General features: G+C 41.8%; 1 protein-coding gene across 3 annotated transcripts in view; it reads right to left on the minus strand.

The window, feature by feature from the left end:
- The window catches only part of TUBGCP3 (tubulin gamma complex associated protein 3), a 96,116-nt gene that overhangs the window by 32,533 nt on the left and 35,808 nt on the right, over positions 1 to 27,775 (minus strand). For all 3 annotated transcript variants that reach the window (XM_025364572.1, XM_025364571.1, XM_025364573.1), the window contains exons 9-16: positions 25,415 to 25,483; positions 24,926 to 25,058; positions 23,053 to 23,219; positions 10,217 to 10,327; positions 9,788 to 9,896; positions 5,371 to 5,560; positions 2,677 to 2,812; positions 1,777 to 1,845 (exon numbers count right to left, since the gene is read on the minus strand). In XM_025364572.1, the coding sequence (XP_025220357.1) occupies positions 1,777 to 1,845; positions 2,677 to 2,812; positions 5,371 to 5,560; positions 9,788 to 9,896; positions 10,217 to 10,327; positions 23,053 to 23,219; positions 24,926 to 25,058; positions 25,415 to 25,483 (984 nt within the window). The remainder of the gene's footprint in view (positions 1 to 1,776; positions 1,846 to 2,676; positions 2,813 to 5,370; positions 5,561 to 9,787; positions 9,897 to 10,216; positions 10,328 to 23,052; positions 23,220 to 24,925; positions 25,059 to 25,414; positions 25,484 to 27,775) is intronic.

Genomic DNA, 27,775 nt, shown 5'->3' on the forward strand with positions numbered 1-27,775 from the left:
TGTATTTTTTAGAAGAGATGTGTTTTTGCCATGTTAGCCAGGCTGGTCTCAAACTCCTGGCCTCAGGTGATAGATTTGCCTTTTTAAAATAAATCTATGATATAAACTTTTTTCCTTGAGTCCTTCTACTAAAGTAGAGCTTTACAAACCTAAACATTTAACAATATTGCATGAGCAACTGTTTATGTACATGGCATGACACCTTTGACACTCTTAATAAGATCTGTAATACTATGAAATAATTAATTATCTCTTCTCTAGGCAACGTTCAGTTTACCTATTTGTCAAGGCACTCAGACTTTCTGAAATAATCGATGCAATTATCCGTACTATGGTATCTTTTATGCTATGAAAATAATATGTAATGTATGCAAATTAACAAGGCAGGAGATATGAAAGTTGCTAATTTAAATAATTTGTTAAGGTCGGGCACAGTGGCTCATGCCTGTAATCCCAGCACTTTGGGAGGGAGGCAGGTGGATCACCTGAGGTCAGGAGTTTGAGACCAGCCTGGCCAACATGGTGAAACCCCATCTCTACTAAAAATACAACAATTAGCCAGCATGGTGGCTCGTGCCTATAATCCCAGCTACTTGGGAGGGTGAGGCAGGAGAATCGCTTGAATCCGAGAGGCGGAGGTTGAAGTGAGCCAAGATCGTGCCATTGCACTCCAGGCTTGGTGCCAGAATGAGACTCCGTGTCAAAAATAAATTAAATAAATAATTTGCTAAAATATCACACTGCTTTTTGCATTGTAACTATTTTAAATTGGTTAGGACATAAGTCAAAAGAGAAAAAGCTAATTTGAATATGATGAGAAATTAAATTTAAGAGAAGCTATACACTTAAAATATAGTAGCTTTGATCAATAAAGGTTATATACCAGGAATTTATGTGTAAAAGGAAATTGCACCAGCAGTTCCCATCTCGCTGTAGACAGGAGAGACACACTTACCAGTGGCAGGTTTCTTACCCCCAAGAGGAAAGAGGGTGAGTGTGCCCTGACGCAATTATTTCAGCAGCGTGAGGTGCACCCTGAGAGGCGGGAAAACAGCACGAAGCAGCCTCTACCAGAACCACTAACAAAAAATTTTAGAGCCCAACTATATTCCTTCTCAACAAAATACTCTTCCCAATACCTCAAAGAAATGCAGTGTCCTTCCTTCAGTATTTCAGATACAAAAATGATTGAAGTAAGTTTAGAGGGGTATCTTGGTCAAGGAAATTTATTCAAGTCTGAATACTTGCAAAATGAGCACTAAAAAGAGGCACTTTAACTGCAGGCATGTAAACAGACAGCTTTCCAGGTCAGCCTTTTATAATGTGGTAACTGTGATGTAGGTGAAGGCACTATGAACAAAGTACAGCTATTTCCTCATTGGTTTAAATGAATACTAAATACCAAATTTTATCTAAGTAGTAAAAATATGATTCCCCTAAAATACACTTTACAGTTCCTTTCAAATTATCCTAAACTAGTTGCCACAGTCTAATAATGGAATGGAATGAACAGCCCATTTATTAAGGAGTTGCTGAAACCTATGATAGAACAAATGATATTTTTAAGAATTTTTAAAATGAGAGAGCATTTCAGTACTCATTAATAATCATTTAAAACACACACAATTTTGGCTTAAGTATTTATTCAATGAGTATATCTTAGATGTCGAGTGATCACTTGAATTAGAGTCCCCAGAGAAGAAAGTTAATTTCAAACAAAATGTTTAACAATCTTAACAGCTGTAAATACTATAAAATGATGCAGGATAATCTTACAGTTGCAATTGGTCCGTCGACATGATAATCAAGGCTGAAGACATCCCATCCAGTGTCACCTGGAGAGACCTAACAACAGAAACACATAATTGCAAGACCTTAAGCTTATTGCTGAAGAACTTGTTGACGCAAAGAAAAAGCAGTAAAATAACGCCCCATTGTTAAAAACTGCTCAGCAGTTCTGAGTGCATCTTCTGGTTAACTTCTACAACCTCACCAATTAGGCAATAATGAGCACACAGTAGGTGCTCTGCAAACATCTGGCAAGGAATGGTGTATTTCTGAATGAATATTGTGAATGTGTTTAAAATTCATCACCATTTGCTACAACAAAAATGCACTGCCTCTAAATATGTTCCAAATCCTTAGTTATTCCAAGATGACTCCTGCAATATTTTAAGAAAACCAACCATTCTGCTAATGATCTTTCATCACAACTAAGTAAAGAGTGGGTTTATGTTAATACCCATACCCTTAAAGGAAAGTCATGTCCTAACAAACTGAAACTAAAAACATCAATTTTCTGATAAATATCATCATACACTATGTCTTGTGCTCCTGTTGGATTTACTATGAGAAGAAAGCTCCATTTTCTAAGCATCTGTGTGTGCTACCCAGCTCAGGGCAAGGATGTCATGCGTTTTCTCCAACTTAAGCCTAGCAGCCCTGCAAGGCTCCCTGCAAGATGGGCAAACGGAGACCCAGATGGTGTAGAGGGAGGAGATGTGCTGACCAGGCAGCAACAAGTGACAGAGTGGAGTTCCTACTCACGCTGCCCAGTTTCCAGAAAGATAACAGCTAGCTGTGTCTGAAATAACATGGAAAACACTTGCTAGAACACCCCAGCCCAGTGGGTCCTTGGTGCCAGGGCGGCGTTCCCAACATGCAGAGCCGCAGTACCTCCAGCAGCCGCACGTCCAGCCTTCGCAGGATCTCAGGACTGTCAAACTGTGCGTTGGTGGCTCTGACAGCGGTTTCTAGAATTCCAGTTAAGTTATGCTGATACAAAGTTGTAGCTGGACGGACAAGTTCTGGTCTTAACAAATTTTTTAAAAATTAAAGAAAATATTACTTCAATTCATAATGAACTTAAAAAAAAAGTATAAACTATAAAAAGAGTTCAAATTATAAAAACTCAAAAGACAAATGGGACCAATACAATAATGTGGCAACAAAAGCTTCAGAGCATTAACTGCAAACAGGGTTTACTAATTATTGTGGAGTTACATTTCTTTAAAATCTCAAAAATACTGATTTTGGCCAGGAACATTTGTTCAAGCCAATCCCAGCACTTTGGGCGGCCGAGGTGGGTGGATCACCTGAGGTCAGGAGTTTGAGACCAGCCTGGCCAACATAGTGAAATCCCACCTCTACCAAAAATACAAAAATTAGCCGTGCATGGTGGTGGGCACCTGTAATCCCAGCTACTCGGGAGGCTGAGGCAGGAGAATTGCTTGAACCTGGGAAGTAGAGGTTGCAGTGAGCTGAGATCGCGCCACTGCACTCCAGCCTGGGCAACAGAGCGAGACTCCAACTCAGCTTAAATTGAAAGTACTTAAACGAGCTATACATGTTAACAAAGTTTTCAAACTTTAGGCTGGCCTATGAGCAGCATGAGCTGATGTAATTTCATTTTAGACCCAATGGGAGGAGGAGAGGTCTATTGAATCAAAGCAATTAGGTATATGGATGTCATGATTCTAAAGGGCCAAGAACCACTACACTTTCAGCAAGCATTTCTTGAGGGTTACTGATATCTGCTTTTATAAATATGAAGCTAACACGTCTCTAATCAGGGGGTTGCCAAGTTAAGAACATCACTAATCAACTCAGGTAGACACGAAAGCTCTACAAAACGCAGGGCAGCGACGAGGTAAAAAAGACATAAAATGTCAAATAAACCTAAAAACTAGGAACTTAAAATACGACATGAGGAGAAATGAATTTTTCACTTTAAAGGAAGCATTGTGACACTTTCAACATTAAGATTGGGCACAAGGCAAATGCATTCAGCCGGCTCTATGATGGGACCTATGACACCATCAGGGTCCTCCAAACCTCACTTTGGCTCCTCATCTCCAGCGGCACCAACTCACCCACATACACACCCATGGCATTAGAGAACATTTCCCCTTTAAAAGCTCATCACCACTCATACTTCACACAGTTGTTGACCTCATCACGGCCAGCATTTACTGTACTAGTGAACCTTCTTTTCTTACAAACCTGTTAGCAGACATCAGCTGTGACTAAGGCATGAGCATGTCGCAAGCCAGCTATGGCTGTGTATGCCTCAAAAAGCCATATGAGTTTTCACAAAGGAGACTGGCTTCTGGCTAGAAGGTAAGATGTAAGAGCTTGCATGTCTCAAACAGTGGTTCTCAATGTGTAGTCCCCACAAACGCAGCATCACCAGCAGCTGGAACTTGCTGGAAATGCAAATCCTCCACCCCACACCTGAAAATCTCATTCTCTGAATTGGGCCCACAAACAAGCTTTCTAGTCTGCAATCCACTGAAACTTGAGGACCTGAGGCCCTAAAACAGTTGCCTGGGCAGCACTGGCAGGGTTTAAAGGTAAGTTATGATTTTGTGTCTTTTTTTTTTTTTGAGACGGAGTCTCGCTCTGTCACCCAGGCTGGAGTGCAGTGGCCGGATCTCAGCTCACTGCAAGCTCCGCCTCCTGGGTTTACGTCATTCTCCTGCCTCAGCCTCCCGAGTAGCTGGGACTACAGGTGCCCGCCACCTTGCCCGGCTAGTTTTTTTGTATAGTAGAGACGGGGTTTCACTGGGTTAGCCAGGATGGTCTCGATCTCCTGATCTCGTGATCCGCCCATCTCGGCCTCCCAAAGTGTTGGGATTATAGGCTTGAGCCACCGCGCTCGGCTGATTTTGTGTCTTAAAGGGAACATTTAGCTTACTTTAAGTGTCCTAAAAGGAACACCAAAAAATAACTTTCATTCTTCTAAACACTTGGGTGAAAATCTCCAGGCCCAGGCTGTGGCCCCCGGGGGTGCTCATGCCCAGGCTCACACTGCCTGGGCCGGGGTCTGCACTGTCTCTAGACCCAGGAGCATAGCAGGCTCTGGTCCAGAACTGTCTCTGTCTCTACTGGTGGAGAAGGACACACATTTAACTCTGGAAGGGAAGATGCCATGAGAAATGTCAGGGAGCAAAATAAAAAGGGCTGTAGTTTTGTTTTTATGTGAAACATTAACTACAAATATAAAAGTAAAATTCAATTTTAAAATGGGTATTTTATTTTTCAGCTTTATTTCAAACTCAAGCTAAAGTTAATTGTGATTAGACAAACTCCTCATACATGAAGACTGTAAGCGCCATAGTTTTGGTAATAAATGCCAGTTTCTCTTATGAATAAAGCACAGAACATGACAATGATGCTCTGCTGATAACCAGAGAAAAATATAGGGGCTTTACCTTTTGAAAATTTTACATTCTTTTCAGATTTTATTTTAAAAAGTATGCTCGAAGAATTCAACTCATTTTCCTTTAATATAATTTATTCTTTTAAACACAAGATTCCTTCTCATGTCAAATATATTACTCATTTATAGAAATGAAAATAGTGTCTTACTTTAGCAAGTCCATTAAGTGCCTTATGAAGTCTCCTTGACCAAGAAGCAGGTACCGTCTCATTGCCTGCATGTGGTCCAACAAGCTGTACTTTTTATTGAGAACATCCAACAAGTATTTGCTGGTCTCAAAATAAGCAGCATCAATTTTCCCCTGAAATGCATTTTCTAAGTCTGTGAACAGGTCTGCAGCTGTAAAGAACAACAGAGAAGAGAACACATGCATCCGTAGCCTGTGTTTTCACAAAGGAGAAGTGAAGGCACACACACCCAGACTCACAGCCAACCACGGTCTGTGGCACCAGTAACAGACCGACCTCAGGCACAGGCAGCTGGACGTTCCACGAAGGAGACCAGAGCCCTAAGACCACAAAGATGAGAACACTTCTGCCAGCTGGGTTCACAGCAGACGCCTACGTGTGCGTCTTCATGATTTCCAAATCCCTTAATACACTGGAACTAACCGGAAGTCTCACCAAAACACACTGGTAACAGGGCAAGCCAGTGCTGAGTCACCCGTCCATACCCATAAGACGTTTCCATAAATCAGTCTTAAGACCAAAACAGCACATGCAAATAAGCTTTGTGAATTGTACAACTCGCAAAAGTTGAGTAGTATCACGCATCATAGAGTGAACTCCACAGAGATTGCTGGAGACGTCTAGGGGACAAACCCAGATTGTCACCGGTAAAGACGCCTGACTCTACGCAGTAACATAGGGGAAGAAAGCATTTCCATAGCTTTCTATTGAGAAGAAATCGCAGGTGGAGACTATACACACAACAGAGCTTTCTTACAGTGCTGATTTACATCCGCAAAGCACAAAACCGGTTTTAAAACTTACATGAATACATCATTCATTAAACCCGCAATAACACTTAAGCTAGACAATAACCCCAGTGGGAGGAACAACCTCAGACTGAGAGAAAGCAAAACGCTAGCCAAAGACTAAGCAAGGACAAGAAAGGCGAGAGCTTCTGATTCAGTTTAAGTCTCTTTCCATTATCTGAGTTACCCAGTTTAAATATATCAGTCTTCACTCCTAAGATTTGTTTGTCCTTCAGAATAAGAAAGCAGTTAAGACAGGCCTATTTTAGTGTTGCTATTATTCCAATTACACACCGGTAGTAAAAAAACTAAGATGCTCCCAGTGAAGGAGCTGTAGTTATCTGAGGATGAGTGAAGTCTGCCTGGAGTCACGACACCACGGAACCCCTTGATGAGCTCACCACGGTCCTGTTTTAAGGGCATGGGGTTCTCTTTCCGTTGATCTACGTAATTTTAATGATACAAAGATTTTTCTCTGGAAATGTTTTCATTATACCCTTGAGTCATTAAACATTTCATTCCAAAGAGAAGGTTTGAATCAGTCTTAGTCAGTCTCAGCCCAAACCAGCCCATGAAGACACAGAGCCCAGAGCCTCCTCGGAACTCTCTTTGTTCCTTGAGGGTTGAGGCATCTCTTGTGCTCCAGTTTTTAAATTTTCACTCTTTATTCTTTATTCCCACTTTTACATCTTCATAACCTTTTCACAGATAAAGATGAATCTGACATGTTCTCCTGTTTTCTGACCATCATTAAGAGTCTTTTAGGATTTGTATCTTCTATCTTCCCAGTTATACTATAAACACTCAACAGCAGAAACTTTGCTCTCCACTGACCCTGGCAGCCGTGGACAGGACGACGGGGACAGCAGGAGTCATTTCAGAGAAGCAGCAGCGCCCTGTCGTCCTCAGCATCTGCAGGGGACCAATCCCACGACCCCCACAGATACCGAAATCCCCTGATGCTCAAGTCTTTTCTATAAAACAGAGCAATATTTGCACCTAACCTACACACACCTTCCCATGTACGTTAAATCACCTCTAAATTACTTCTAATATCTAGCACAATGTACATGCTATGCAAACAGCTGTTACACTATTGGGGTGGATTTTTTTTGTATTTTTTTAATGGCTGCATTTTTTAAGTGTTTTTGATCCTCAGTTGATTGAATCTGCAGATGTGGGGCGGTGGGTGTGGGGGCCGCCGGCAGTACTGCAGACTCAGAGCTCGCACAAGCAGCAGCAACCTTCATGGAGAGTCTCCCGCACAGCAGGAGCGTGGGGACGCCCTGTCCCAGGCACAGCCCATTTCTGCGCCATCTTCTCTAGGCACCATGAAAGGTCATGACTTGAACACAACTGCTCTCCTGGTTCTTCTTCCTTCCACCTCTTCAATGTAGAAGCATTTCCCCAAAATCTGCACTGGATCACATCTATCTCTATTCCAGGAACTAATCTGGGGTATATGGACCTCCCCCCAAAAAAATACATGTAAAATGGTGTGTGAATGCTTTAGGGTGAGAGGGGCCATGGCTCTCACACGCCTGAAAAGGGACCTGCCCTGCACCACACGGGAGCTCTTGCTAGACCATCCTGCCTTGTCCTGAGTTACCATGGTGAGATAAATGCTTCCAAAATCTCTATACTTGGCCCTAACTTTTAACCAGAGTTTCAGTACAGCATTTCCAATACATGCTGGAAGCCTCCATTAGTAAGTCCTCTCAGTTACTGAAAACCAAATTGCCCTAAATGACACTCCTCTCTCAGTGCTATCCTCTTCCAAAATTCCCTGCTGCCCTTCCGACTAGGCCTCATGAGCTCAGAATTCTAGTGCCATCACTGACTTCCTGATCCCCAGCCCTCCTGTCCAGAGAGCCAAGTCCTGTTAGAGAACATCTGTCATTCCAGTAACACCCGTAGCTAAAACCACACCCAGTAACCTATCCTACTTCCTACACCAGGTCCTAGTCTGTCTCTCTTTAAGTCTGTCACATTAATAAATAACAATAACTTACACCTTTTTATTTTCACTACAATCTTTAGATAAGTCTAATTCGTCCTGTTTCTCATCTGCACTTTCATGCACGTTATTCCTTTGTCCTGGGCTGCATGATAACCCACAACCAAATTCTCCTCCTTCTCCACGGCCAGTGCAATTTCTGCCTCTTTCCAAAGCCTTCCTGTTGAGCCTTGCCTGAAAATACCCAAAGCACTTCACCTGCAAATCTCACATCCCTGATCACTTTCCACCTTTATTACTGACTACTGGTTATTTTATTACGCATCTCCTCTCCAAGACCAGACTAATAAGCTCATGAAAGGAACAGTCATGGTGAAGTCATCATCTCTTTCCTGTGGCTACCACAGTGTCCTACGCAAAGTAAACCTTTTGAATGAACCATGACAATATAATAGCAAATACAGCCAAAACTGGAGAGCTATAAATGTAAGTTAGCCATACACAAAACATCATCATGAAATTACTGAGGGTGGGGCAGGCAGCAAATGGGGAAAAGGAAGAGAATGAGGGAAAGCCTCAGCGCTTCACACAAGCTGAACCCTCACGCAGCACTCTGAATGCAATAAACACAGTAAGTGCAGTAAGTCCTGGCTCTTCTCCAAATGAAGCCTTTGCATCCCAAAGAATGGGCTACCATTAGCAATATTTCTTCTGTTGTTCCTTATTTTGACACACTGTCACTTTATCATTTTAAAAAGTAACACAAATTAAGAAGGACAAAATAGCTATACCTATTCCAACACTTACGGTTTAACTCTGTATAAAAAGGAAATTAAAAATTTACACAGTACTATACATATACATACATAATACTATGTATTCAGGTGTTTTAGAGAGTAATTCGAATGATCTATAAATCCTATGGTACAAAAAACACTTTTAAGTAATCTGTAACATTAGCACATCATCATCACCATCACCTCCACTATCATCACCATCATCATATCATTACTATCACCATCACAATTATCAATGTCATTACTATCACATCACCATCATCATTACCACCATCATCACCATCAACATCATCACCACCATCACTGCTACCATGCCACCATCACCACCCATCCCCAACACCGTCACCTCACCATCACCATCATCACTGCCACCACCACGCCATCACCACCACCCATCCCCAACACCGTCACCTCACCATCATCACCATCACCACCACCATCACTGCCACCACCACGCCATCATCACCACCACCCATCCCCAACACTATCACCTCACCATCATCACACCATCACCATCACCACATCACCATCAACATCACCACCACCATCACTGCCACTACCATGCCATCATCGCCACCCATCCCCAACACCGTCACCTCACCATCATCACACCACCACCATCATCACCACCATCACTGCCACCACCACGCCACCATCATCATCACCACCACCCATCCCCAACACCGTTATCATCACATCCCCATCATCCCCATCATCACACCATCACCATCACCACGTCATCATCATCACTGTTACCATGAGCATCACCGTCCTCACATCATCATCACCATCATCACACCATCACCACCATCACCATCCCACCAGCATCATCGTACCGTCCTGGGGTGACTCTGCAGACTTGGTCACGGCTATCATCTTTGTAGTGGGAGTCTGATCATGACAAACTTGGTGCAAGAAATTTATTGATTTTCCTATCAAAAGGACCTAAAAAGAAAAACATTCTATGATTACCTTTATGTAAATTTAAAACGATTGCCCAAATCTACAAATATTCCTAAGCGACAAATTGGCTATTGATTGAAAAGTAACAAGGCACCTGCTACAGTATGGAGCGAATTCTAGTAACTCAAAGATACACTGAACACATACTATGTTGATGTATTCAATTAATATGCACTTACTTCATCTCCAGAACATTAACAATCTCAAAACGCATGAAGTTTTATGGAAATTGGTTTTGTCACATAATCCAAGTATACATAGCCATAAAACATCAAAATCACAAAAATCTCTTCTAATCCTACCTTCCTAGACTGATCCATCGTAATAAATGAAGGAATCATCGATTTCCTCAAAGTATACTTGTCATGCCACAGTCGATCTGTTTTAACTGTTGGATCTGATGCTACAAAAAACTGAGAGCAAAGGGGCATGGAAACATTAAAGAGTGATATTTATGGCAAAATAATAACCAACAGCAACATCAAAGAGTAAGTTATTCTAGAAAGCCAAGTTCTCCAGACACAGAGACTCTTACCCATTTATACAATAAAACTTATATGAAACACGGAAATCTCTCTAAATTGAACTATGTATTTCCTAAACTTTTAAAACTAAAGTATAACAAAAACAAGTTATGTCTTCCTTGGAGACTCAGAATGTCCATTAGAGCCTCTGTAGCCTAACACTGAGGCTTCCTGGGCCGCACGGAGCTCTTCCTCAGTAACAGTGCAGGCGTTTGGGGTTCCCTCCCTCACAGGAAGCAGCTGTGTCTCCTCCCATCAGTCTGCCTGCCCTTGCAGTCTCTCTTTTGCAGAGCCCCAAAGCCTGGAACACAGAGGGGCCCAGGCTGGGGTCCTCTGTTCACAGACAAGTCCCAAGCTCTATGGGCAGACCTTGCTGTACATGCACCCACGTGTACAAGGGGCCAGCACCAGCCAGGTGGCACTGTAGAAGGGACCCCTGTGTGGCTCCCTGGGGAACCATCTGTGCTCAGGAGCTTTCTTCCTCACTGGCACACAGCTCCCCTGCCCTGACCCTGATGGGCACCTACAGCACCGCCGTTAGAAAGGAAACCGAGTAGTAAGGACAAAATTCAATGGCTGTTGCTTCCAGTTTACTTGCCACTGCAACAATGAGGCCACTCTCATTTTTCAGTCATACACCCTAACAGACTAGCGCTTTTATTTCTATAAACTTGTTTTATAAAAGCATAACTGCTGAATTGAAGTAGCTTTTAGTTTTTATAGACAATGCCAGGTTTCCTTTCCACACAGCTGTGTAGACTGACACTCCCAGGGGCAGGATGTCCTGTTTTTGCAATCCTGGCTCATTTTAGATTTTGCCAGTTAGGTGGAATCATGGTTATCCTATATTGCTGTCATTAACCAAAAACGAAGCTGAGCATATTTTCATAGTTCTAACTGCCATTTGCCATTCTTCTCCTGTGAATGGTCTTTTCATGCCCTTGACCCATCTTTCTATTCATTTTGTTCTCTCATCAATATACAAAAATTCTTTGTACATTAGGAATAGTGACCATTTGTGAATCAGTAAATAGTAGAGATTTAATTTTTCCAAGTTAATCATTTGCCATTGTTTATAGTATGGTCCATATTTTGGTTCTGTTTTGTTATATACAGATAAATGTCTGTCTCCCTTTATGGTTTCTGAGTTTCCTGTCTTCCTAAGATCTTCCCATTCCTAGATTATGAAAATATTCTCCATCAAGTTCTTTCAGTATTTCTATTGAGTTATTTTTATTACCTAGATCTTTTTTTTTTTTTTTTTTTTTTTGAGACAGGGTCTCACTCTCTGGCCCAGGCTGGAGCGCACCGGCACGATCTTGGCTCACTGCAACGTCTGCCCCTCCAGCTCAAGCCATCCTCCCACCTCAGCCTCCCAAGTAACGGGGACCACAGGAGCACACCACCATGCCCGGCTAATTTTTTGTATTTTTTGTAGAGACAGGGTTTCACCATATTGCCCAGGTTGCTCTCAAACTCCTGAGCTCAAGCGATCTGCCTGCCTCAGCCTCCCAAAGTGCTGGGATTACAGGCAGGAGCCACCATGCCCGGCCTATTACCTAGATCTTTAATTCCTCTGGAACTTCATATAATCCTGGCACACAGTATGTTATAAGGGGGAAGTCTACGTTTTCTCCTAGATGGCATTTTTTTCTTTACTGGCCGGGCCAGCCCCATTTAATGAATACACCATCCTTTCCTCTGAGCTAAGGATGCCTCATCAGGAATTGTTAATATCACCATAATTAATTATATCAACAGATTAAAAGAGGAAACCATTTGACTATATCAAAAAATGCTGAGGAAGCATCTGATAATGCCTCTGTTTACATTCTCCAATGATAACCAATTCGTTTTTAATTATCATGAGAGTATTGATTTAAGCATATCCAGTGCTTCCTCCATCACAGTTATGCTCTTCCTGGGGCTCTCCATCTCCTATGCGGGGAGGGGGAGCCTCTTCAAGCCGCTCCTGAGTCCTTCACACTGGACCCGAGTGATCTGCCCTGCTTTTCTGCTATAGATCATGATGCAGGCTTAGCTCTGTTTCTTCCAATACCTAGAATCAGCCACTTCTCCAAGGAGCCCTACTTCCTTTGAAGGAGAAATGGCACTGGGACCATGACCTCAGCATTTGGCAGTATTTTCAGTTAAAAGCTGGAAGGCCTAAGACTCAGCACTGCCCTGTGATGCGTGGCTAATTTCTCCAGTCAGGCGGTAAAACACATTTCAGTCGTATCACACCCCAAGTGCCTTGTTGGTGATCTTTCCATAAATCCCGAATATCTTTAAAAATTACATAGCAATACAAAATTAACGATTTCTTAGCAAAATGTAATGGTCAAAATTAACCCAAGAAGCAAGAGAGAGGAGACCCTGAAAACAGTATCTTCAGAAGAAACTGGAAATACAAAATACTATCACTAAGGCACAGGGCTACTAACACTTTTTAAGACATAATTCTTAGGTTGCTTAATGTATTATAGGCCACAGAAATACATATAGGATGGCCTCAGTTGATTTCATGAAACTGGCACTAGCACATGTGATTAGAAAAATACCAAAAACATTACAGGACAGTTTCATTTGTGAATATGAATAAACTCTGAATAATATGTTATACTTGCATTACTGGAATAAAATATTCTTCATCAGTATATATCATACTTCCAATATGCTATGCTAAATGTCTTAAAAACAAGGGAATACATAAATGAATTATAAAATATTACCATGTAGTCATTAAAAATAGATATTATCTACCACAGCCCTTTCCAATAATCTGATGAAAAGCGTAGTTCTTCCCAGGAAAAAATCGCAGATACAGCTGACCCTTGAATCACACCAATCTGAACTGTGCGGGTCCACTTACAGCCAACGGCACACACAGAAACATAGCCTCCTCAGGGTGTGAAACTCACTCGTATGGGAGGCCCGCTTTCCCAACCCACAGGTTCCACAGGGCCGACTGCAGGACATGAGTACGTGTGGAGTTTGGTATCCACGCGGGTCCTAGAACCAATTCCCCTCGTATACCACGGGACGATTATATTCACAAAATAGAGTTTCAGAGATCATTGTAATAAGCCTTGGTGTCAAAAAATATTTAATGGCATAAAATAATGTTCATTATTTACTTCAACAAAATAAGTTGACAAAATACTATGCATATGATACATACAAATACACAGAAAAAAATCAGTATATACAAATATTAACAGAATGTGTCTGGTCCTGACAGGGTTACTGGAAAATTTTAACTTCATCCTCTGTATGTGCTTATGTGATCAACACTGTTTAAACTGCAAATACTTTTCTATTAGGAAAAAAAAAAGTTTAATAAAAGAATCAAGTAATTCTAGCCAAACACTGAACACACGCTACCAGTAAATTGTTGTTTTTTTAAATAACATCATTCTCCCAGGGCAACCAACTAAAAATCAATTTTTTTCTTTCACAGAAATCTACTTCCAAGAGTAAGTATTTCAGGAAACTAAATCTTAATGATGTCAAGATCTTCTATTTGATCCTTTTAAGGGCCAGACAGTATGAATTAGGCACAGCCAATCTCCTGCATCAGCAGGCACATGAATAAGTGCCAACATGTTTATGACCACAGGGAAGAGGCTGCTACGTTTATTTTCAACTAAAATGTCTTATCTTTAAGTATCAATTTAAATGACTGAAGCATTCACTGATCTATTTCAGACTTTTGTGATCTACATTACCTTTCAGGGGTAAACAGCAATGCTATCATAGAGGCGTCATCACCTTAACATAGACTTAAATTGTCCATGATAGAAATAAGCCCCCATGAGTAATCTCAGCAGCGACTAAGTCACCGTGCTCATGCCGGGACTGCTCTGTACCTTGCCATACTACAGATTAGAGTAACTGCATATAAATTGTATGTCTGTTATTCCGTTAGAAGAGCTCGTTTCTACAGACAACACACTAATTTATCCTAATAGCTGGAGTACAGCCGGATTTCTATCAGTATGAACAATAAAGAAAACTTAATTTAAACCATAAAAAATCTCAGGCAATTCAGGCATCTTTAGAAGTTATGAAAGCACTGCTTCATCTAGGGGCAAAGTAGCACGCAATCACTCTAGCAGCAAACATCTCGTAGCAAACAGAGAGCCTGGGTACGCTTTAGAATATAATTAATTCTGTGAAAAAATATATAGTCATAGAAGGGAAAAAAACCAAGGTCAGAATATAATTGCTATACGCTTTTATTTTGCTAAGGCATTTTCCACTCAAGGTTCTTTAATCTTCACCATTATGTCAAACGCAGAAAGAATTAAGAAAAAAAATAAAACATAATTGTACCATGATTTCTCATTAATTGCTGGACAAATGCCAAGGCCTCCCTACTAAAAACAGAAATGAAGAGGGTAATTTTCTTAGCAAGCAACTTCTAAAAATCAGATCCATTAATACAAACCATAAAAAATTCCAACTTCAACTTGCCAATCATGCAGGCAGCTACCAAGAGATTTCTCCTAAGGCCACACTTAGACAAAATAAAATGGGCTGGGCACAGTGGCTCACGCCTGCAATCCCAGCACTCTGGGAGGCCAAGGCGGGAGGATCACGAGGTCAGGAGATGGAGACCATCCTGGCTAACACAGTGAAACCCCATCTCTACTAAAAATACAAAAAAAATTAGCCGGGCGTGGTGGCAGGCGCCTCTAGTCCCAGCTACTCGGGAGGCTGAGGCAGGAGAATGGCGTGAACCCGGGAGGTGGAGCGTGCAGTGAGCCAAGATCACACCACTGCACTCCAGCCTGGGCAACAGAGCAAGACTCCGTCTCAAAAAAAATAAAAATAAATAAAATGGCAGCTGGACCAGTGGAATGAGTAAATTGGTCAGATTCTCTGTACAACAAAGGATAATTTACAAGGTAAACTTATAATTACAATATTTCAAGAGGTATGGCATAAAAATTCCAAAGGTGTAAGATATTTTATATGATAAACTTTTAAATTTCAGTAATACAGCAAGGGTGCTAAATAGATCCAGAGATATTCTGTCTCATCCATACTTTGTGGATCTTCAAATTCAAGGACGTAGTTTTAGAATATTATCACAGCATTTAAGTAAACATGTGAATCAAGTCTGGAAATCCAATTTTGAAAGCAAGAGAGTTTAATTTTAACTTGTCCCATCTTTTCTTGCTGCTAGTCGAAGCACCTAATCTTTACTATCCAAAGGGCAGTTGGAAACTGAGTGGTTTTGCCTGTAACTTGAATATATTGGCATAACTTGTTTACCTTCAGTTTACGGGGGAAGAAGTCAGGTTAGTTACAGAAAGGATTCACCATGCAGCTTCTCCAGATAGTAGTAACACAATGGAAAAACTTGGTTTACTTTCACAGTACTTACATTTAAGAGCAAAAAATGCCGGGCGCGGTGGCTCACGCCTGTAATCCCAGCACTTTGGGAGGCCGAGATGGGCAGATCACGAGGTCAGGAGATCGAGACCATCCTGGCTAACACAGTGAAACCCCGTCTCTACTAAAAAAATTCAAATTAGCCGGGTGAGGTGGCGGGTGCCTGTGGTCCCAGCTACTCGGGAGGCTAAGGCAGGAGAATGGCGGGAACCCGGGAGGCGGAGCTTGCAGTGAGCTGAGATCCGGCCACTGCACTCCAGCCTGGGCGACAGAGCAAGACTCCATCTCAACAACAACAACAAAAGAGCAAAAAATATACTTTTCCCAAATGCTGAAAGTGCTTTCCAACTTAATCATTCAGAATACCTTCCAAACTCTTATAGCCCTCTATTTTTGTCTGCCTTTGCAAATATACAAGATATAAATAAAATTAAAATAAAAGCAAAATAAAATTTAGATAACATTCTTAGCACTCGTGGGCTAAAGGTCTATATCCTTTTTATTGTTAAAAAGTAAAATCTCAGATGTTAGACTTAGAGGCAGCTTTCAATGACACCACAGCAGACACAGCAAAGCCCAGATGTCATCTGGAAGTTTTTCTCTGGGCCATCAACAGAGATATCGAGGTCCCAGAGACTGGCAGGAACCCAATGTAAGGAAGTCCCTGAGGAACAGCAGTAGGCAGTAGCAGTAGTACAGACACAGCCAAGAGGGAGACGCACCGCGTCCCCATTCAACAGGCATCCTCCAACTCCCAGGCAGGAGGAACTGGAGATGAAGGTGAATTCAGGTATCAGGTCAATACAGAAAGTGCAGCTCTCACACCAGCGCCATGCCCAGCCCGTGCATCTCTCGTGTTTGCAAAAGCCCAGGTCAAAGAAAAGCCCTGGGTCCTGTTCCCACTTGGGCTTCCCTTACCAGGACCCACAGACAGACAGCACAGCACGGGTCTGTGGACTTGGAAGGAAAACTAATCTCATCTTTACTTTCACTAACCTCACTAACCTCTATCTGAAATATACCTCTTCCTTCAATTATAAATGTGACTAACAAACCACAGTACCCATGCCTTTGTCACAACAGGAGCCACACATTTCACATCAGATGTTAAGCTGTTGCAGGTGTTTTGAAATAGGCACTAATCCTTCTTAATGTGTTAAATTTTATTTATTTAAAAAATAAGCCACATCACTGACGTGACATTCAGTTTGGACATACTAGATAAAGCAGAGTTCTTCCTAAGAGAATTTTTTTTTTTAATTTTCTATTTCCATAGGTTTTGGGGAAACAGGCCGTGTTTGTTCATTGTTACATGAGTAAATTCTTTAGCGGTGATTTGTGTGATTTTGGTGCACCCATCACCCAAGCAGTATACACTGCACCCAATTTGCAATCGTTTATCCCTCACTCTCTTCCCACTCTTTCCCTCCAAGGGAATTTCGTGGAGCCTGCACTACTGCACAGACGAGTGTGAGTGTGGAAGGGAGGTGAGTGTGCAGAGCTGGTGTGGAAGGAGGTGGCACTCTGAACTCAGCCCCCTCCCATCACCTCAATTTTAGAACTAACTTTGCAGGTCCCCGCCCGACTCTGGGGGCTGCTGCAGGGAATCGGAGGGTGAGTAGGCCAGGGGTCCTCAAGTTTCAGTGCACAGCAGACACACTGCAGGGCTTTGGAAATCCTCATGCCCGTATCAGTCCACATTAAAACTCCTGCGAGGCCCCATGTGTGGCCAAACAGATGTGCAGCCTGAGAGCTACAGAGCTCTACTTAGGCACGATGACTCCACTGGTGAACCGGAGCTCCTCAACCCAGCAGGGAGGGAGAAGGCCCAGGAAAGAGCCACAGGAGCTACCATAGCTGGCATCCCTCAGAACTTCTACATTTTTTTTTAATTGAGATGAAAATCACATAATATAAAAGTCACCATTTTAAAGTGGGCAACTCAGTGGCTTTTAGTATATTTACCATGTGGTCGTGCAACCATTCCTATGATCTAACTCCAGAACATTTTCATCAGCCTGGAGAGAGACTTCGTATCCATTAAGCAGGCATTCATTCCTCTCTGCCTCCCCACCCCCAGTCCCTGACAACATTAACTACTTTCTATCTCTATGCATTTGCCAATTCTGGACACGTCATACGAATGGAATCATGCAATATATGGCCTTCTGTGTCTGGCTGATTTCACAGAGCACAATGTTCTCAAGGTTCATCCACACTGTAGCAAGTATCAGATTTTCATTTTTTTGTTAAGGCTGAATAATATTCCATTGTGTGGATATACATCATTTTATTTATCAATTCATCAGTTGATGGACACTGGAGCTGTTTTCACTTTTGACTATTATAAATGACGCTGCTACAAATGTTCCTAGGCAAGTTTTTAGATGAATGCGTGTTTTCATTTCTGTGGGTACACACATAATAGCAGAACTGCTGGGTCCCATGGTAAATCCATATTTAATATTTTTAGAAACTGCCAAACTGCTTTCCAGAGTGGCTACACCATTCTGTGTTTCTACCAGCAATGATGCAGTTTCCAATTTCTCCAAATCCCTGCCAACACTTGTTATTTTCTGGCTGTTGGTTTGTTTTTCTTAACGAACCTAATGGCTGTGAAGTGGTATTTAATTGTGGTTTTGATTTGCATTTCCCTCTAACGATAATCTTTTCCTGTGCTTATTTGTCCATTTTTGTATCTTCTTTGGAGAAATATCTTCTCAAATCCTCTTTAAACTGGTTTTTCTTGTTGAGTTGCTTGGGATACTAGATCATTATCAGGTAAGCGATTTGGATAAACTTTTCTCCTACTCTGTGAGTGGTTTTTTCACTTTCTCAAAAGTGCCCTTTAATGTACACAGTTTTTATTTTGATAAAGTCTGATTTAATTGCTCATGCTTTTGGTGACATATCTAAGAAACTGCTGCCAAATCCATGGTCCCAAAGATTTACCACAATATCTTCTAAGTTTTATAACTTTGGCACTTAAATTTAGGTGTCTGATCCATTTTGAGTTAATCTTTACAGATGGTGTGTGACAGAGATCCCAATGCATTCTTCTACATGCAGCTATCCAGTTGTCCCGTTATCATTTGCTGAAAAGGCTTTTTTTCCCCATTGAGTCATCTTGGCAGCTTTATTGAAAATCAATAAAAATGAAGATGTACTTCTGGGCTCTCGCTTCTATCCCACTGACCCAGAGGTCTATCATGCCAGTATCTCATTGTTTTGATTGCCCTGCATTGTAGCATGTTTTAAAATCAGAAAGTTTGTTCAACTTTGTTCTTTTACAAGACTGTTTGGCCTCAGGGCTCCTTGCACTTCCTTGTGAATTTGAAGATCAGCTTTTCCACTTCTGCAAAGGCTGTTGGAATTTTGATAGACATTGCACTGAAAGTGTGGCCCGTGTTGGGGGAGTACTGCCATCTTAACAATATCAAACATTGAAAGCATGGCCCGTGTTGGGGGAGTACTGCCATCTTAACAATATCAAACACTGAAAGTGTGGCTCGTGTTGGGGGAGTACTGCCATCTTAACAATATCAAACATTGAAAGCGTGGCCCGTGTTGGGGGAGTACTGCCATCTTAACAATATCAAACACTGAAAGTGTGGCTCGTGTTGGGGGAGTACTGCCATCTTAACAATATCAAACATTGAAAGCATGGCCCGTGTTGGGGGAGTACTGCCATCTTAACAATATCAAACATTGAAAATGTGTCTCATGTTGGGGAAGCGCTGCCATCTTAGCAATATCAAATCTTCAGTCCATAGCATGGAATGTCTTTCCATTTATTTAGGCCTTTTTCATTCCTCTCAACAATGTTCTATTGAATGTTCTATTGTTTTCAGAGTACAACTCTTGCACTTCCTTGGTTAAAATTATAATATGCATTCTAAATAATCAATGGCACAGGTTTTTAAACAGCTTCCAAAATTCACCTCATCCTGTAATTATGGAATAACTGAACATAAATGCATTAAAAATGATAAGCTTCACTCTACCAAAGGAAATGCCCATTACCTACGTGTCCTTAGAACCTTATCATGATGATAAAAACTAAATAGTACAAGAATTTAAGACTCCATTTAATCTTGAAAAATTAGGTCTAGAACTTTAAGTCAACTAAATAATTTTATAATACTTTCCAGAAACCTAAAAATAAGGATTCAAATTTAAATGATGAATATCAAATATACCTCTATAGATGACATGTAAATATATTTTAACATTGAGTATTATATAAAATTTAAAATAAGAATTGAGCTAACTACAGTGTCAGAGGTCAGGATAAAGTTTACCTTTAAGGAGAAGGGGACAACGATGGGTACACAATAGGAGTACTGATAAGTGCTATTTCTTGACTTGGACAGTGGCTTATTACAAATTGCATACAAAAAATTAAAAATATAAAATAACACAGATTTAACAACAGGTATAGAGCTTAAGAGTGCAGGGCCGGGCACGGTGGTTCATGCCTGTAATCCCAGCACTTTGGGAGGCCTAGGTGGGTGGACTGCCTGAGCTCAGGAGTTCAAGACTAGCCTGGGCAACAGGGTAAAACCCAGTCTCTACTAAAATACAAAAAACTTAGCTGGGTGTGGCAGCGTGCGCCTGTAGTCCCAGCTACTTGGGAGTCTGAGGCAGAAGAATTGCTTGAACCCCAGAGGTGGAAGTTGCAGTGAGCCGAGATGGCACCATTGCACTCCAGCCTGCACAACAGAGTGAGACTCCATCTCAAAAAAAAAAAAAAAAAGTGTGTGGCGGTACATGCAGGTATGCAGAACCCGGGAAATGGACACGATTCTTCATCTTAATGGAGGAAGGGGTTTAAAAAAAAGTTTACTCGTGATTTTAATGTTTAGGAAGATACAGGCTCACAAAAGCTTTGAAAAACTTTAGGGAACCATTAGTGAAATAAAACATACCTTACAAAGCTTCAATTTTTTTTTTTTTTTAAGAAAGTTCATTCAGCAAAAGGAAGACAAGAAGCCTGAAAACTCTTTTTAATCCCAAATTCAATATGCAATCCCTATAAAAATTTTTAAAGTATCTTTTAACAGAATTGACAGGCTGATTCTAAAGTCGTATGTAAGTATAAATGTGCAAAAACAACAAAGAAATTGTGAAAAGAACAAAAGGACTGCCTCTACCAAATTTCAAACCACAGAGTAGAGTCATTTAAATAACACTGACAGATAAAAAGCAAACAGAAAAAAGACAATCCAGAAACAGATTCAAGAATACAGAGAAATTTAGTTTATGATAAAACATGGTAAAACTTGTGTGGAGTCTCAGTTAAGGATCAGTCAACAGTACAATGACTCTTTGTACTATTCTTCCAACTTTTTTATAAGTTTGGAAGAACGTGAAAAAAAGTTAAAAGATACAATTTTTTAAAAGAGCAATTCCATATATAAAAATTTGAAAATATAAAACCATCCATGATTCACTCCTAAAAAGAAAAATCCATAAGAAAAATGGGCAAAGGAAACTAACAGGTAATTAGAGAAGAAATAAAAAAAAAAAACCTATAAGCATGAAAAGCTGGTCAGTCTCACTAGTAATCAGGGAAATGCAAATAAATACCCCAGTGAGATGGCACATTTTGTGCATTACGTGAAAATATTATTATACAAAGTGTTGAGAAGGACGCAGGAATGAGGACTATAACAGAAAGCTGATAGCTGGGTCAACCTGGATAAGCACTCCTGAGCACGACATGGCAGAATCAAAGTTTAAAATATGCATCACCATAAAAAAATAATAATAAATAAAATAAAATATGCATCCCCATGGGCCAGGCGCAGTGGCTCACACCTGTAATTCCAGCACTTTGGGAGGCTGAGGCAGGCGGATCACAAAGTCAGGAGATTGAGACCATCATGGCCAACATGGTGAAATCCCGTCTCTATTAAAAATACAAAAATTAGCCGGGCGTGGTGGCAGGCACCTGTAGTCCCAGCTACTTGGGAGGCTGAGGCAGGAGAATGGGGTGAACCCAGGAGGTGGAGCTTGCAGTGAGCCGAGACTGGGCCATAAATACGCTCAGGGAGACACATAAAAGGATGTTCATTTTAATACTGTTCATAAGATTAAAAACTACAAAAAACATCATCTCCATCAATAAGAGAGTGGCTAGATAAAAACAGATCTGTCCCTACCGTGAAATAATGTCCGGTAATAAAGAAAAACTACATACACCATTGGGAAAGCGCTACAAGACAGGCTGAGCAACTTGCCCAAGCAGATGCGCGTGCGCCATGCCGCCCATGTGTTTCAAAAGCACACAGAGCACCAGAGAGATTCCATTCTGCCCCAACGCTTGCTTTAAAAACAACTTGTAACATCACAAACAATAAATTAGAAAACAAACTGAACATAATACGAACTTCACATTTGCTTATTTGCAATTTGATCCATGAGAAACGGCAGAAGAACACAGGCCACTACAGCCAGCAGCACCCACACACAGGCACACCTGCGTTTCAGATGGCCAGGCCTCTGCCACTTCCCGTCACACACAGGCTGCAGCCCCAACAGCCCACTCCCACAAGCAAACGCCAGGGCTTTTCCAAGGCCAATGTGATATTTATGGCAGTGCTTATGTATTTCTTAACGCTTTAACGTGTTAAATTGTACAACTTTCGTTAGATTCCTGTCTTTCTGTTGTTTTAATGTTACTGACAAACCTTTTGAGTGTGGTGCCCCTCACCCTACCTCCCACCAAAAGCCCTATCATTTCTATCATGTGATTTACTACACAAGTGATTTTTAAGCAGCACATGCTGTGTTACAGAACGGACCATATTTCAATAGATATATATACAACTAACTAGTTTCATTAAGCTGTTAGCACCAAAGTGAGTTTGCAAAGTAATCATGGCAAAGCAGCAGAATCTGCGATGAAGACTCCCCCAAGACTCAGGAGGCCTTGTCCTGCTTTGCCATCCACGTGCTAATAAACTTGGACGAGTGATTCTACCTTGCTGAGGAATAAACTTGGACAATTCTCCACTAACCAAAGAACTCATGCTGTTCAGTGAGCTAACCAGCTGTCAAGGCACTGTGTAAAACGTATATGGTATTCAAATGAAGTGCAGTCGCGTTCCTGTTAGGATAATATGGTAATCACGAGGGGAAAAAATGAAACAGCATAACTGCATGCCCATGCTTTTTAAATCCAAGTCTCAGAACCGAACACCGATCCTTACTTCGTGGTAAGTGTCCTCAAGCTCCCCATCATATATCCAGCGGTACAGGAAGCTCAAAACAGGATGAGACACGAGGCTGAGGATGTGCTGCACCAGAGACCGCATGTACGGGTCTCCTGTTTTTGTGTAGGCGTGGACAGCTGAGGCCAGCTCACCTCCTTTCCTTCCTGGGAGAAATGGGGGAAAATACAAAAAAATCCACATTTACACTCATAGTACACACCAGTCACTTCACACTAACCAAAGACACCCAAGTAACTGAGATAAAGAGCATTTGTTTTCTTACAGTTAATACCATTTTGGACCCAGAAGCAGCAGTAACATGCCATGATTCAGAAACCAGGAGGTCCAGACTCCAACCCTGGCTTTACACAAGTCTGTGAGTCACTCCTCTCTTTAGCTGCTGAGGAATTTTTCAGAAACAAAAAGTAGCAAAAAAATTGCTGGCTACACAATCTAAAGTTCACATGACTTTTCATGCCTTTTTTCCTTGAAGCATACTAAGACTCACGCATCACGGTGCAATGGAGGGCACAAATGTATGTGAAAAACAAAAGTTCTATGAATCAATACTTGCACTTTTTTTGGTATGATATGCTAGACCCAACCTATCACTGATTTTATAACCCATTAACTGGCTACAACACACAGTGTGAGAAACACTGCTCTGCGTGGAGAGAAGAGGCCCCCGGGCCTGGGCCAGAGCTACTCAGTATGAAGGACTGGGAGTGGCAAAAATCCGGTCTGGAAATAGAAGCACATGAAGAATTCTTATGTTATGCTAAGAATTCAAGATTTTATTAGACCACTGGTAGGAGAGGAGTGACGGGGTCTGATTTTAAGAAGATGGCTCTGGTGTGTGTATACAAAGTGGGGGTGTGAGATTGAATATGGGGATCGGACAGCAGCTCTTATAACAGCCCCTACAGCGCCAAGGCCAAGCGCACAGGCTGAGCAGAGTGAGGGGAGTGAAGGACCCCAGGGGCCCGCGGGACACGGAAAGTGACAGAGGAGTTTGGGGGGAATCCAGTTCCGGAGGAGCCCTGGGAACTGGAGAAAACACTGGTGTTTATTTACTGCTCTCCACTTCTCTCTTTTTTGAGGGAAGTGCCAAGAGGTGAGAGAGGAGGGTGTGCAGACAGCAAGACGACCAAGGGGGCCCTGCAGATTCTGGGGACCACCCCGAGCAGAGGATGGCAGTGAGAAGGGAACTCTTGTGCGGCAGATGGCCGGCTCGCCCATCTCATGTCGTCGTAACAACCCTAAGAGGTAACTGCTACTAGGATCTCAATGATACAAATGAGGGAAAAGGCAAAGAGGTTCTTGGCTACGGTAGTACAAACAATGAGAAAAAATGTCAGAAAGCAACTAGCAATACAGAACCTAGAGACAGAGAGGCCAAAGCAAGACATGCAAATATGGGAACATCTGACAGAGAGTCACCAACATGGTCCCCGACCGCAGAAGGAATAAAGGCAAAAAGCAAAATGCAAGGAAAGGCAACCAAGGGAGCAACACGCGCTGTCAGGAACGGTAACCGAGGACCACGCAAGAGAGAAATCTTTAAACACAAGACACCCTCCCTCCTTCCCACCTCCATCTCAATGCCAGCCCAAGCTTCTACCGTGTAAATACTGGGTCACACTGGCAACTGGTTACGTTCCCTCTCGGTTCATTATCTGTCGATTCCTATTGAATCAACATGGCCGTGAAGGATAAAAAAGGTTAGGACACAAAAGCAAGCCTGGATGGCGCACCCTACAACGAGTTCTAAAACAAAGCGAGCGCCAGACGCGCACAGGAGAGACGCGCACAGGACAAGTTCTAAAACAAAGCGAGCGCCAGACGCGCACAGGAGAGACGCGCACGGGACCTTGGCAGTGGTCCACCAGGGCCGCAAGGGTCTTCAGTCGTATTTTGGGATCATAGGTCCAAACCAAGAGGCGCCGAAGTGTTAAACTACTCTCAAGTCCCAAATTCACACCCTGGTCATCCTCTAGTTGTAGCTAAAAAACAACAAAGATAGAAATGTTTAAGTACAAATAACTACATAGGTCACACTTCTTCAAGTAAATATAAGAAAATGATTTTCCTCATAAAAATGAAGCCAAAGTCCCCTTTAAAAAAAAACAATAGTATTTTTAAGCTACAAGTGACCTTTAACTGGTGGAACTCCGAAAATTAGCAATTAACTGGCTCTGGGATACATTGAAACTTGATATTCAAATCTTACAAATAATATTATGAAAAATATTGCTGTCTTTTAAAAGTAATGTATGAAGTAACTTAAAACATTCTATATAGCTTCAATTTCATAACGCTTAGAATCATGAAGAAATAAAAATAAAAATAAAATATTTACCTGAGAATGTAAAACAGAGAGCAATCGATAGTATTCTCTGAGTTCCTGGTGCAAGGCGGCACAAAAGCTCTGTGTGGAAGAGAAATATAATTAAAGCACAACACACTCATTATACATGGACTGATTTTAAGTGGAAAGGTATAATGCTTTTAGATAAAGTTCAGGTGGGGTGCTACAAGATTTAAATTCAGGTTTTGTCAATAATTTAATCATCTTAATCACCACAATATACATTTTAATAACATGAAAAAAGTGTTGTTCCTTAGTACAAAAAGCATGAACTTTGCAGAAGAGGAATGGAAAAAAAATATATGGTATAGTTTTCATGAAGTGCAGTCACTTTAGAGAATGATCCTTTAAGATTATATCCCCTGTAAATATTCAGGGTTAGAACGTAATTTTCTTTCAGGCTCTTAATTAACAAAATTTAAAAATTAGCAGCTCAGTGCCAATCCCCCTAATTTTCGTTCGTTTGCACTGCTTGCTCTTCTGACCTCTATTAGTAGTAAGAACTTTTCCACACATCTCCAATCTTAAATGCTGAAAGGAGTCAGGTCAACCGGAATCAGAAGCTGGAAGAGGCACCTTATACACCTGCATCCGGTCCTGTGGCAAGAGCCTTCAGGGACGAACTGTGGGCTGTAACTCCAGGATGCCTGGGGGCAGCGCTGCCTACAGCAGAAGCAGCCTGCAGGGGATAAACCTGTGTTCTTTCTTATTCAGTTTTATCCAGCAAAAAGCCATCAAAATTTTTTTTAATGTTTTTTAAACTTGTTTTCTTCAAGTAAATATGTAGGTTGCATAACTTTCTGTATATTTTTAAAATATATCAGCAGTCTTCTATAGGTGTATTTTACTGCATTTATGGTTTGTGGACTAAGACAAATGTGAACATTTTCAAGTTCAAAAATGAACATAAAACATACTAATTTTGTAGACACAAAAGAACACGTCAAAAGTGAGGTGTGCAAGAAGAAACGTCCTAGAGTCTGGAATGAGACAGACCACGGGGCAAAATCCAGGGCTCCCGCTGGAGGCACCACCAGCGTCAGCCCCCAACGGTATGAACCTCTCGGTTCATCTACACAGGGAAGAATAAATGCAGTAACCTAGGGCAAGCGCCTGGCACAGGGTGAGCACAAAGGTGCTTATTAAACCATAGGTCAATTTTCTTCGGTGATATTTACAGAGAAAATGACACGGAATCTGCTCAGGCACAGCATCACTCTTTACCAAAACTCCATCCCAGCCCCCAGGGCAGGAGGGCAGAAACACAAACACGTCGAAGCTTTTAAAAACCTGCTGAATATGCCGCCAGGCGCGGTGGCTCACACCTGTAATCCCAGCACTTTGGGAGGCCGAGGCAGGCGGATCATGAGGTCAGAAGATCAAGACCATCCTGGCTAACATGGTGAACCCCCCCCGTCTCTACTAAAAATACAAAAAATTAGCCCGACAGTGGCGGGCGCCTGTAGTCCCACCTACTCGGGAGGCTGAGGCAGGAGAATGGGGCGAACCCGGGAGGCGGAGCTTGCAGTGAGCAGAGATGGCACCACTGCACTCCAGCCCGGGCGACAGAGCAAGACTCTGTCACCAAAAAAAAAAAAAAAAAAACCCTGCAGAAATAATCAAATCATTATCCATCGTGTAGAATGGAAGTATTTATACACAGGAGTATGTGAGTCAGCTTCTGAGAGGTCTACAACCAAAGAGTGCAAGAGCAGGCAGAGTGTGGCAGCGCCGCACTCATTCAAACGGAAAGGCCTATGGTTAGCAGAGGCTGTTTCCACCTTGGTTCATTAAATGCACATGTAAGTTTCACGCTTACAAAACAGTATCTTCATTCATATATGATTTTGCTCCACTTGGTATGTCTAGAGCCAGGACACCTCCAAGGCTAATTGGGGGCACTGGTAATACTGACACAGGACACAAATTATGCAAGGCATAAATTAGGGCACACAGTCACCCCACTGAGTGCACACGCTGGCACTTCAAATAAGATAAATAAACCATCACTCCTTCAGCAACTGGATAGCACAGAGCAATGACTTCAAAAAGGAGGAAATGGAAATAGAACATAGACAGCTTTGGAACAGAAGTGACACATCACACCCTGGTCCGTATCTGCCATCTACTAGTCAGGGCAACTTGGTCAAATCAATTAAACTTGCTAAGGTTCAATTTTCACATCTGCACAATGGGGACAATTAATGCTTGCCCTGATCATTTTAGAGGGCTGCTATGATAATCAATAAGGAGATAAAAGAAGAGGCTCTAAAGTCCAGTACTATAAACAGCAGTACCCAACCTTTTTGGCACCAGGGACTGGTTTTGTGGAAGACAATTTTTCCACGGACC

Source organism: Theropithecus gelada, chromosome 17 (genome assembly GCF_003255815.1).
Source record: "Theropithecus gelada isolate Dixy chromosome 17, Tgel_1.0, whole genome shotgun sequence".
Lineage (NCBI taxonomy): Eukaryota > Metazoa > Chordata > Mammalia > Primates > Cercopithecidae > Theropithecus > Theropithecus gelada.